Raw genomic sequence first — 11,722 nt, 5'->3', positions numbered from 1 at the left:
CAAACTGGATTTGACCTTCCTGACCCCAGCCCTGAGACCTTATTAGTAGCTCAGGCTGGCACCTCCTGACCTCTAACCTCCACAAATATTTATGATTTTTGATCCTTTGCTCCTGATTTATGAGCATTAGACCTTGATTTCCGAAATAATTACTTGGCCTTTGACTAAGATCCCATCTTCTGAGAATTAATCTTCACATCTCACATTCAAAGAGAAATTTTGTAAGTTCCTTGAGAGCAGGGATTCATCTGTTAAGCAAATATCCATCAAACACAACCACGTTTCAGACCGTTTTAGGTGCTGGTGATAAGGCAGTGAAGAAAGAAACAAAAAACAAACATATGCGTTGTGGAGTATACATTGGAGAGAGGAGGGTTACACAGACAGAAGGACTGACAGGAAGAGGTAGAGAAAAGAAAGGAAGGGAAAAAGAGGAGAGAGGAAAAAGACACAGAAAGATGCAAAGTAAGAGAAAAGAAAGACAAAAAATGACAAAAATGAAAGACTGAAAAATTGAATGCCAGAGTATAGTAAGTTCTTCAGAGAAAAATCAAGCAGGATAATGAGACAAGATTATTTGGGGAGGGCATTCCCGGTAAGAGGGTAGAACAAAAGGAAAAAAACAACGTTGGAAAGGCCCAAGTGAGGGACTGTACCTGGGGTTTTTGTGTGTTGTTTTCTGCTATAGCCTCAGCAACTGAACAGAACCTAACCCATAGGTGGCACTCAATAAACATTGATCTTTTCTCAAAGAACCCAGTTGGCTTCATTAATTTTCTCTTTTCTTTGGTTTTCTATTTTATTGATCTCTGTTCTGACTTTCATTATTTCCTTTCTTCCTCTTACTTTGGGTTTGATTTATTTTTATTCTTCTAGTTTCTTAAGGAGGTCACTGATTTCAGACCTTTCTTCTCTGTTACAGGTGTTCTGTGCTGTAAATTTCCTCAAGCGCTGCTTTAACAGTATCTCACAAATTCTGACATGTTGTGTTTTGACTTTTATTAAATTCAATATACTTTATAACTTCTCTTTTTTTTAAAATATATTTTATTGATTTTTTTACAGAGAGGAGGAGAGAGGGATAGAGAGCTAGAAACGTCGATGAGAGAGAAACATAGACCAGCTGCCTCTTGCACACCGGGGATATGCCCGCAACCAATGTACATGCCCTTGACCGGAATCGAACCTGGGACCTTTCAGTCCGCAGACCGATGCTCTACCACTGAGCCAAACCGGTTTTGGCTATAACTTCTCTTTTGATTTCTTCTTTGGTCAGTGGATTATTGAGAAGTATGTTATTTAGTTTCCAGATATTTGGAAGAATTTCCAAATACCTTTCTTTTTATTGATTTTTAATTTAATTCTGTTGTAGACTGGTAATAGACTTTGTATGACTTGAATCCTTTTAAATTTATTAAGACTTGTTTTATGGTTCAGAATATTGTGTGCACTTGAAAAGAATGTATATTCTGCTGTTGTTGGGTATAGTGTTCCATTCCTCTCTGTCCTTGATGATTGTTGTCTAGTTGTTCTATCAATTATTGAGAGAAACTTATCGAAATCTCTAATAAGAATTGTGGATTTGTCTATTTCTCTTTGTATTTCTATCAGGTTTTGCTGCTTGTAATTGGACACTATTATCAAGGGTACAAATATTTATAATTCTGTCCTCTTGATTCACTGATCTCTTTCTCATTATGAAATAACCCTCTCTATTCCTTGCTCAGAAATCTACTTTGATGTTAAAATACTCCCTCCTGCCGAAACCGGTTTGGCTCAGTGGTAGAGCGTCGGTCTGCGGACTGAAAGATCCCAGGTTCGATTCTGATTAAGGGCATGTACATTGGTTGTGGGCACATCCCCGGTAGGGGGTGTGCAAGAGGCAGCTGGTCGATGTTTCTCTCTCATCGACGTTTCTAGCTCTCTATCTCTCTCCCTTCCTCTCTGTAAAATATCAATAAAATATATAAAATAAAATAAAATAAAAGTATTACTTCTTTAAAAAAAAATACTCCCTCCTGCTGGGCTGGGGTGGCTCAGTGATTGAGCGTTGACCTATGAACCAGGAGGTCATGGTTTGATTCTTGGCCAGGGCACATGCCTGGGTTGCTGATTTGATCCCCAGAGTGGGGCACACAAGACAGCACAATCAGTGATTTTCTCTCAAAATTGATGTTTCTCCCTTCCTCTCTGAAATCAATAAATACTCCCTCCTGCTTTTTTTTGACTGACCGGTATTAGTATGCTACATCTTATTCCACCCTTTGATATTTTTATTTTTACTTTTTAAAATCCTCACCCAAGGATATTTATTTGAGAGAGAGAGAGGAAGGGAGAAAGAGAGAGAAACATTGATCAGTTGCCTTCCATATGTGTCTCGACTGGGATCAAACCCAAAACCTAGGTATGAGCCCTGACTGGGAATTGAACCTGCAACCTTTTGGTGTATAGAACGACACTCCAACCAACTGACCAACCTGGCCAGGGCCACCCTTTTATTCTTAATCTATTTTAAAATATTTATATTTAAAGAGTTTCTTGCTGAAACCAGTTTGGCTCAGTGGATAGAGCGTCGGCCTATGGACAGAAGGGTCCCAGGTTCGATTCCAGGCATGTACCTGGGTTGTGGGCATAACCCCAATGCGGGGTGTGGAAGAAGTGGCTTATGGATGTTTCTCTCTCATCGATGTTTCTAACTCTCTTTCCATCTCCCTTCCTTTCTGTAAAAAATCAATAAAAGTATTTAAAAAAAAAACAACGACAGACTTTTGGCCGAAACCAGTTTGGCTCAATGGATAGAGCGTCGGCCTGTGGACTGAAAGGTCCCAGGTTTGATTCCGGTCAAGGGCATGTACCTTGGTTGCAGGCACATCCCTATTGGGGGGTGTGCAAGAGGCAGCTGATAGATGATTCTCTCTCATCGATGTTTCTAACTCTCTGTCCCTCTCACTTCCTCTCTTTTATTGACTTTATTAAAAAAATCAATAAAATATATTAAAAAAAAACCTTTTGGAATATTTACAATACAATTATAATGAACTGTTTTAATGTTCTTGTTTGCTAATTCTAATATCTGGATCATTTTGGGCAACTTCAGTTGATTGATTATTCTAATTATGGGTCATGTGTTCCTGCTTCTTTGTGTGCCTGATAATCTTTGATTAGATGCCAGACATTATAGATTTTAACTTGTTAGGCTGGTTAATTTTTTAAAAAAAATATATTTTATTGATTTTTCACAGAGAGGAAGGGAAAGAGATAGAGAGCTAGAAATGTCAATGAGAGAGAAACATCGACCAGCTGCCTCCTGCACACCCCCTACTGGGGATGTGCCCGAAACCAAGGTACATGCCCTTGACCGGAATCGAACCCGGGACCTTTCAGTCTGCAGACCGACGCTCTACCATTGAGCCAAACCGGTTTCGGCTAGGCTGGTTAATTTTGTGTTCCTATAAATATTCTTGAGTATTATTCTGGGATACAGCTAAATTACTTCTAAGTAGTTTGATCCTTTTGGGTTTTACTTTTATGATTTGGTAGATGGGTCTTGAACAGTCTAGCTAGTACTCATTATTCCCCATTACTGAGGTAAAACCTTCTGGAGTATTCTTCTCAATGTTCTATGAATGATAGGTTTTTCCTAGTCTGGCTGGTGGGAATAGTGGGTATTATTCCCAGCCATGTGAGCAATGGGCATACTTCTCTAATTCTTTTGAATGATACTTCCTTCAGCCTGGGGTCATTTTCCCATACCCATACCATGATCAGTATCCTCCTAAACTCTTTTTTTTTTTTTTTTTTTTATATATTTTATTGATTTTGTACAGAGAGGAAGGGAGAGAGATAGAGTTAGAAACATCGATGAGAGAGAGTCATCGATCAGTTGCCTCTTGCACACCCCCTACTGGGGATATGCCCGCAGCCAAGGTACATGCCCTTGACCGGAATCGAACCCGGGTCCCTTCAGTCCCCAAGCCGACGCTCTATCCATTGAGCTAAACCGGTCTCGGCACCTCCTAAACTCTTAAAAGGCCCCTCTGCAGCTGTTTGGGGTCTCTCCCTGTGCAGCTCTCCTTTTGGGTTCTCTATCCTCTGACTCTAGCCTTTGGCCACCCCTCCCCCAACTCAGCTCCATCTCCTCACCTCAGGCAATCTGCTGACTCTGCCTAGGTTCTCTCTCCCTGCACCTTGTCTTGAAACTCTTAAGGCAGTAAGCTATGGCAGTCAATCGAAGGCGTCACCGCATTTGTTTCCTGTCTCGCACTGTCATTCATTGTATGATACATTGTTCAGTATTTTGAAAACTGTTGCTTTATATTCTACTAGTGGCCCAGTGCACAAAGTTTGTGCACTGGAGGAGGGGGGTGGTCCCTCAGCCCGGCCTGTGCCCTCTCACTGTCTGGGAGCCCTCGGGAGATGTCTAACTGCCACAGAGGTGGGAGAGGCTCCTGCCACTGCTGCTGCACTCGCCAGCTGTGACCCCGGCTCAGGACTTCTGGCTGAGCGGTGTTCTCCCTGTGGGAGAGCACTGATCACCAGGGGGCAGCTCCTGCACAGTGATCAGTGCATATCACTGTGACCTGTCATTCCAATGTTTGATCCATTTGCATTTTAGCCTTTTATTATATAGGACTAGAGGCCTGATGCATGAAATTTATACACGGGGGGGGGGAAGGGGGGCCCTCAGCCGATCCTGCACCCTCTCCAATCTGGGACCCCTCAGGGGATGTCTGACTGCTGGTTTAAACTGGCAGTTGGACATCGCTCTCACAATTTGGGACTGCTGGCTCCCAACCACTCGCCTTCCTGCCGCCTGATTACCCCTAACCACTCCCCAGCCAGCCTGATATTGACACCTAACTGCTCCCCTGCTGGCCTTATTACCCCCAACTTCCCTCCCCTGCTGGCCCAGTTGCCCCTAACTGCCCTCCCCTGCTGGCCTGGTACCCCCAACTGCCCTCCCTTGCCGGCCTGGTCGCCCCCAACTGCCCTCCCCTACTGGTCTAGTCACCCCCAACTGCCCTCCCCTGCTGGCGTGGTTGCCCCCAACTGCTCTCCCCTACCAGCCTGGTTGTCCCCAACAGCCTTCCCTTGCAGGCCTGGTCTCCCCCCCCCCCCAAAAAAAAAATGCCCTCCACTGCAGGACTGTTCTTCCCCAACTGCCCTCCCCTGCCAGCCTGGTTGCCCCCAAATGCCCTCCACTGTAGGCCTGGTCACCCCCAACTGCCCTCTCTTGCTGACCAGGTCACCCTCAACTGCCCTCCCCTGCTGGCCACCTAGTGTGAGGGTCAATTTGCATATTATCTCTTTATTATATAGGATGTTTTATCTAATTTGTTCATTGATTCATATGGGAGGGAAATCTGGTCCATGTTTGAGAGGAGGCAGAAGTCCTACTTAATAAATATTGATTAAATAAATTTTCTTTTAAAAAAAAATATATATTTTATTGATTTTTTTAAAGAGAGGAAGGGAGAGAGATAGAGAGCCAGAAACGTCGATGAGAGAAACATCGACCAGCCGCCTCCTGCACACCCCCCACCGGGGATGTGCCCGCAACCAGCGTACATGCCCTTGACTGGAATCGAACCAGGGACTTTCAGTCCTCAGACTGACGCTCAATCCACTGAGCCAAACCGGTTTCGGCTGATTAAATAAATTTTCTATATTAACTCAGACCTGACCCTCTCAGATTCCTGACATCTGGTTATAGAACCAGATGTCATAATGGCTAGCAGTTTATTGAATGAGTGAATGCAAGAGTACTTGACCTGTGCCTTCTGACCCCTGCTCTTGTTCTCAGGGCACTGCACTTGGCAGTGATTCATCAGCACGAGCCCTTCCTGGACTTCCTCCTGGGCTTTGCAGCTGGTACTGAGTACCTGGACCTACAGAATGACCTGGGCCAGGTGAGCCACTGGAGCTAGTGCAGGGCTTGGGGCCAGGATTCTCAGTGTGACTGCTAACACTTGTGTTCTGCTCCTGCAGACAGCCCTGCACCTGGCAGCCATCCTGGGGGAGGCATCCACGGTGGAGAAATTGTATGCGGCGGGCTCTGGGTTGCACGTGGCAGAGCGTGGGGGCCACACAGCGCTGCACCTAGCCTGCCGCATGGGGGCACACGCCTGTGCTCGAGTGCTGCTCCAGCCCCGCCCCCAGCACCCTAGGGAGGCCCCCCATATCTACCTCGCTCAGGACTCTGACCATACCCCTGGCACTGACCACACTGCTGTTGCACTGAACCCCAAACCTGACTTGGAGAAGGAGGAGGATGAGAATGAGGACTGGAAGCTGCAGCTAGAGGCTGAAAACTATGAAGGTGAGGGTCCACAGTACTGAGGTCCAGGTGCAGCACCTGGCTTTGGGCTCAGCTCCCCTGACTTAATCCCCAGCCCCGTGGAAAATAATACTGAGGCTTCAGGGACCCAGGCATTGGGACCAGAGACTCCTGCTCAGGCCCCGGATTATTGAGAGTTCGCTGTGTGGGACCCAGAACCCCTACCTGGAGGCTCCAGATCACTGGGAACCCACGGGCCTAGAGCTATTAGGCCAAATCCAGTGGTTGGGCCCAGCTTCCCCAGCTGGAAGGCACAACTCACCAGGCACAACACATTTTGGACATCTCCCTACCCCCAACCATGGGTCCTCACCCACCTAGGATAAGGGAACTCAAAGCTCAGGCCCTCTGAGAAACTGGTAGCCCAGGCTCCAAAAGATCAGCACTGGAGTGGTGCAGCCCTGTTGTCTACCAGGCCCTGTTGTCTGAGTCTCAGCTCTCCCATCTCTAAGCCCAACCACTTGGGACTGGCCCCTTCAGTAAGGGACTGAGCTCACAGATCCTTCCACCACTCAGGACCCAGGAATTTGAGTTTCAGGTTCTTTGTGAAGTAAGACCAGAGACTCAGCTCTTCTGGTCCCAAGATCCAGGCCTCCTGTCCGGAGCCCCAGGCTCTTCGGCCATAAGCCCCCAACCTAGGTATTGGTACTGCCAGCCAGTTCCAGTTCCCGAGACTTAGGCACTTGCAAGGCAGATGCCTCTTTGACACACCCAGGAATTCAGGAGCCAGACCCAACTTGGTCACCCTCCCCCCACAAAGCCCTCCCCCGAGACTGTGGCATTGGGGGCCCAGATCCCTCAGCCCCATAGTCTAACATCACTCTGTCCCCAGGCCATACCCCAGTCCATGTGGCCGTCATCCACAAAGATGCAGAGATGGTCCGACTACTCTGGGAGGCCGGAGCTGATCTGAACAAGCTGGTGAGCCTCTAGGGAGAAGGTGTGGCAGGGTGGGGTTGTCCCGGAGTGGAGCAGGGCCCCTCTGACCTCTGCTGTACCTCCAACAGGAGCCCACGTGTGGCCGCAGCCCCCTGCACTTGGCAGTGGAGGCCCAAGCAGCTGAGGTGCTGGAGCTTCTCCTGAAGGCAGGTGCTGACCCTGCTGCCCGCATGTACGGTGGCCGCACCCCACTGGGCAGCGCCATGCTCCGGCCCAACCCCATCCTCGCCCGCCTCCTCCGTGCACATGGAGCCCCTGAACCTGAGGATGAGGACAAGCCCGGACCCTGCAGCAGCAGTAGCGACAGTGACAGCGGGGATGAGGGCGTGAGTCAGGAGGAAAGACTGGGTGGCTCAGCTGGGGGCTCAGGGTAGATGGGCCGGTGGGAAGGGGGACAAGACATTCAGCAGCACATTGAGACTGACCGTGGGCTGCTGCGATTTGAGAACTCGGGCAGGAGTGCAAATGGTGCAGGTGACCTGGACAGGGGCTGCAGGGAGAACTCGGGCTGTGGTGGTGGAGAATCAAGGCAACGGCAGAGGGAGAACTCAGGTGGAGGCAGAGAAATGACTCAGTGGTAGGTGTTGACAGGTAGGCAGCGGTGAGCAGCAGTGGGGAGTGATGTTGTGGAGCAGGAGGAGAACTCTGGCTGTGGGAAGATGGCCTTGGGCAGCAGTGATTCCAACAGAGGCTGCTGTTTGGGAGAACCCTCGGGCAGGGGTGATGTTGCGTGGTGGGAGCTGAGGAAACTGGGTAAAGGGGGCGGGGGGAGACGTCAGGGGCTGTGGCTGCTGAAGAACTGGAGAAGCAACTGGGCTCCGGCTCCAGCAGGAGCGGGGAGACACCGGTGACCCTGAAAATGGTGGATGGAGAACTAAGCAGGGAAGTTGAACTCTGAGTGGGGAAACGTGGGTTTCAAGGCAAGCCCAGATCTTAGGGTGGGTGGGAGAAACTGGGCAGCGGGCAGGTGGCAGCCATCTGAGCCCTGCCTGGCCTCCTCTGCCCCCAGGATGAATACGACGACATCGTGGTCCACAGTGGCCGGAGCACAACCTGGCTACCTCCCCCGCCAGCTTCAAAACCTCTCCCTGATGACCCCATCTGACCTGATAATAGAATTTCTAATTAAATAAAATCCTAGTTCTGACGATCAGAGACTAGATTGACTATTGCCTTCCCAGTCCTCCAGTTTGCTGCCTGGGCTCCGCCCTCCAAAATTGAGGGCTACGCAGTAAGCCAGTTGGTTTTCTTTGTGCTTTATTCACTCAGAAGGGTGGGAGTGGGTTTCGTGGGTGGCAGAGTGTTTCCTGAGTCAGTCTAAACCCATCCCCTTGCTCAGCGAAGACTTGGCCCCTCAGGATTGGTTCCAACGCACATCCTTCTCCCACTCCTCAGGTTGGGGAGAGGCAGGGGCGCCAGATGAGGTGGGGGTTTTCGGGGTCACTAGTCCTAAGCCATAGGGTGTGCAGGAAGGAGGACATGAGGTCGAGTCAGCCCTCCCTCCTGAGCTCCTCCCCCAACATCTCCGCTGCCTTCTTCAGCTCCTCTCTCACGTGCTCCAGCCGCTCCACATCCTGCTCCTGGTGGGATCAGAAATGGATGATCAGCGCTCACCTCCAAAGGCAGCCATGAACGTGGGCCATGGCAGCCAGCAGCAGTCACCTCAGTCATGGGCTGTGATGGTGACCACAGTGTTGCTATAACCCTGGAGGAGTAACGTGACCAGTGAGGTCTGTGGTGACGGCCATAGCCAACAGCAGCAGGCACAGGACTAGCAACTTGGATGCCATGACCCATGTGGGGGATGGCATTTTGGTTCCTGTCATCTATCATGGAAGCATCTTACTTTCGATGACCCAGCAACATATCCAATCCCCTCATTCAGGCACAGCAGCCTTTTCATATGGCCAATTTGCTCGGCAGGGACTAACAGTGGTGGCTAACTCAGATGCTCTGTGCACTAATAGTGGCCATCTGGGTTACTGTAATCAGCATGGAAGCCTTCCTGGTCAAGTCAAGGCCCTTCTTGGATGTTGCTACCTAGTCCTGGTCACTGTGACCCATTTAAGGTGGATCTTGCTATTTAAGGCCCAACACTGGGAGGTGTTTGGTGGGAACTCCGCTGACGTTTGGTCCACCCTGCTCCCCACTGCCCCCTCTACTCACCTCCCTCTCCAAAGCCTCTTCCTTCTCCTCCTGCTTGGACTCGGTTTCCGGATGGCGCTGGTGGAGGTACAGCGAGTCCTTGTGCCTCTCTCTTCCCCTGCCCTTGGCCCCCTGCCACAGGCTGCTGCCCCCACCCAGCATGTGCACGCCCTTCTCCTTGGCCTTGAACTGGGCCATCTCCTCTTCACTGGCCTGCTCTGCCACCCGCTTCTGGGGGTCCCCTCCATCCTCTTGCCACTGCTTCCACAGGCCTTCGAAGGTCTCCAAGGGCCCCCCCCTTTTTTTTTCCTCCTCTTCCTCCTCCTTTTCCTCCTCCTCCTCCTCCTCCTGCGCCTCCTCGCGATCCTCTTCCTGGCGGAGCCGGCTGTGGAGATGCTCGTGCATGGCCTGTTCCCGCACCTCAGACTTGTGGGTCTTCTCTGCTGCCGCCTCCTCTTCCTCATCCCTCACTTCCTGGCTGGACCTCATCTTCCCAGCCTCCCGCTTCTTGAAATCACTAACCAGCAGGCCTTTCTCCTCAGTGGGCACACAGCTGTAGGGCTCCGTCTCACACATCTCTGGTGGGAAGAGAAAGGACACTGTGCAGCCAGTTGGGAAACAGCTGGAGGAGTTCTGGGGCCCTCCTGAGGTCCACAGGGGGACTGCCCGGAACTGGGAGAGGAGGGTCTGCTCCCATCCTATTCCTCTGTAAGGGGCCCCAAGGGTGGGCTGGGGACCAGGCTGGAGACTTGGAGAAGGGAGGGGCATGAGGTCTTACTGCACCACCACCTCCGCCAGCCAGAAGTTGAGCCCAAGCAGGAGAAGAAAGAGGCTCAGAGAGGGAGGTGAGTGGAGGAGGCAAGGGAAGCCTTGGGATAAGAGAACACCCTCCAGGCAGCCCGGGGCAGGACAGGTGGTGGGGCTCCCAGAGGAACTGGAGCCGGGGTCCTCCTTACCTCTGTGGAGGAGAGCCATGCAGGGGCCTTGCTGGGCCTGACCCAGAGTCAGCATTTCTGTGACCACCTCTGCCAGACAGCGGGTCAGCTGGGGGTGAAGGGTCAGAGGGGAGAGCAGCTGGGGGTAAGGAGAGCAGCTGGAGGGGAGGTGATGTGGAGGCAGCTGGGCAGGGGTGGGTGCGGGCTCCAGGGAGGTGAGGCAGGGTAAGAGGTCACACTCCTTACCTCCTCCTTGGAGGGTCGTGATGCCAGAGGAGCAGCAGTGGCTGTGGAGGAGGAGATGGGAACTGGGCTTGGGAGGTCCGTCCCTCCCTCCCCCAGCTGTGCCTGGTGCTGATCCCAGCTCCAGGGCGCCCTGATCCCCAGTCCCCTCCCCAGCCACCTGTCCCATGTACTGTCCCCTCTGGCCAGCTGGGCCCATGAGGTTTCTCACCCACCCGCTGGGTGCACTGTCCCAGCCCTGTCACCCTGCGCCCGGCCTGGCCCCCGGGTGCCTTCTTCCCGGTTTCTGCACTCACACGCCCCCAGCAGCAGGGAAAGCGGCAGCAACAGCAGCACGGAGGGCCTCCCGTGGCACTGCATGGTGGTGCTTCCCAATCAGGTCCTCAGCGCCAGGGTGGCAGCTCCTTATAACCCGTACACACAGCCCCAGGGAGAAAGTGACGCACCACTGCCCCTCCCGCTGCAGGCGGAACAACAGCTGTGGGGCGCTGTCCTGAGACCCTCAATTATTCATGGGGACCCACGCCCTGCCCCCTTGCCCCTCTTGCTTCTGGCAGAGAACCAGCATGGGGATAGGGAGGTTTCCCCAGAGAAGGTCTGACAAGCAAAAGGCCTTGTTGAAAGATGGGCCTGGGTTTGAAGCAGCAGCCATTTACTGACCAACCTCAGGCAACTCTTACCTTGTCTTGGCCCGTTTCCTCATCTGGAAAGGGGGTCTCATAGCCTACCTGTCCCCGAGGCTGTGACTGGCTCTGCCTGACTCCCAGCTCCACAGCTCCCAGCCCTGCAGCCCTCAGACACTTCATTTGTAAAATAGGGTTGTTGACAACCTATTCCACAGGTGAGGCTTGATGGTGAGGATTAAACAGCTGAATGTGTGTGTGAGATAATTCAGGCCAGCCATCGCCAACCTTCCGGACCTGGCGAACCACTGGTTGGCGGACCACTGGTTGGTGACCGCTGATTTAGTCAGTTCTGGGTGCTGGGAACTACTCAGGTTGGAGCACCTCCAATCCTGTAATTTTTTTTAAAAAAATATATATTTTATTGATTTTTTACTGAGAGGGAGAGGGATAGAGAGCTAGAAACATCGATGAGACAGAAACATCGATCAGCTACCTCC

General features: G+C 51.4%; 2 protein-coding genes and 1 long non-coding RNA gene across 4 annotated transcripts in view; 1 reads left to right on the top strand and 2 right to left on the bottom strand.

The window, feature by feature from the left end:
* The window catches only part of NFKBIB (NFKB inhibitor beta), an 8,885-nt gene extending 461 nt beyond the window's left edge, over nucleotides 1-8,424 (top strand). The window contains exons 2-6 of the mRNA XM_036408386.2: nucleotides 5,804-5,909; nucleotides 5,989-6,319; nucleotides 7,170-7,258; nucleotides 7,345-7,602; nucleotides 8,286-8,424. Coding sequence (XP_036264279.1) covers nucleotides 5,804-5,909; nucleotides 5,989-6,319; nucleotides 7,170-7,258; nucleotides 7,345-7,602; nucleotides 8,286-8,381 — 880 coding nt within the window. The 3' untranslated portion in view covers nucleotides 8,382-8,424. The remainder of the gene's footprint in view (nucleotides 1-5,803; nucleotides 5,910-5,988; nucleotides 6,320-7,169; nucleotides 7,259-7,344; nucleotides 7,603-8,285) is intronic.
* On the bottom strand, nucleotides 871-1,407 carry LOC123651121. Its single transcript, XR_006739611.1, has 2 exons — nucleotides 1,250-1,407; nucleotides 871-1,026 (listed from the first exon to the last, which is right to left on the bottom strand). It is a non-coding gene; the product is annotated as an uncharacterized LOC123651121 (long non-coding RNA).
* A 92-nt stretch (nucleotides 8,425-8,516) lies between the features above and the next one.
* Nucleotides 8,517-11,491, bottom strand: CCER2 (coiled-coil glutamate rich protein 2). Of its 2 annotated transcripts, none has more exons than XM_045570907.1 (5): nucleotides 11,280-11,491; nucleotides 10,603-10,643; nucleotides 10,378-10,465; nucleotides 9,443-9,999; nucleotides 8,517-8,856 (listed from the first exon to the last, which is right to left on the bottom strand). In XM_045570907.1, the coding sequence occupies exons 3-5, from the start codon at nucleotides 10,430-10,432 to the stop codon at nucleotides 8,767-8,769; spliced, it is 702 nt and encodes a 233-aa protein (XP_045426863.1). In that variant the 5' UTR covers nucleotides 10,433-10,465; nucleotides 10,603-10,643; nucleotides 11,280-11,491; the 3' UTR covers nucleotides 8,517-8,766. The 2 variants fall into 2 exon arrangements, with proteins under 2 accessions (XP_045426863.1, XP_036264284.1); XM_036408391.2 differs by lacking the exon at nucleotides 11,280-11,491 and adding an exon at nucleotides 10,896-11,114.
* Between the last annotated feature and the right edge of the window lie 231 nt (nucleotides 11,492-11,722).

Source organism: Pipistrellus kuhlii, unplaced genomic scaffold (genome assembly GCF_014108245.1).
Source record: "Pipistrellus kuhlii isolate mPipKuh1 unplaced genomic scaffold, mPipKuh1.p scaffold_m20_p_38, whole genome shotgun sequence".
NCBI lineage: Eukaryota > Metazoa > Chordata > Mammalia > Chiroptera > Vespertilionidae > Pipistrellus > Pipistrellus kuhlii.
Note: the sequence above shows the minus strand (reverse complement) of the source record. Positions and strands in the feature narration are given on the sequence as shown.

What these genes read in the sequence shown, in the direction of transcription:
- CCER2 (XM_036408391.2), bottom strand. Translation starts at nt 10,959, where the DNA reads ATGCAGTGCCACGGGAGGCCCTCCGTGCTGCTGTTGCTGCCGCTTTCC. An exon ending in TTCCCTGCTGCTGGGGGCGT is followed by an intron (nt 10,644 to 10,895) that starts GTGAGTGCAGAA and finishes CCTCCTCCACAG; the next exon opens with CCACTGCTGCTCCTCTGGCA. An exon ending in AAGAGGCTTTGGAGAGGGAG is followed by an intron (nt 8,857 to 9,442) that starts GTGAGTAGAGGG and finishes TGATCCCACCAG; the next exon opens with GAGCAGGATGTGGAGCGGCT.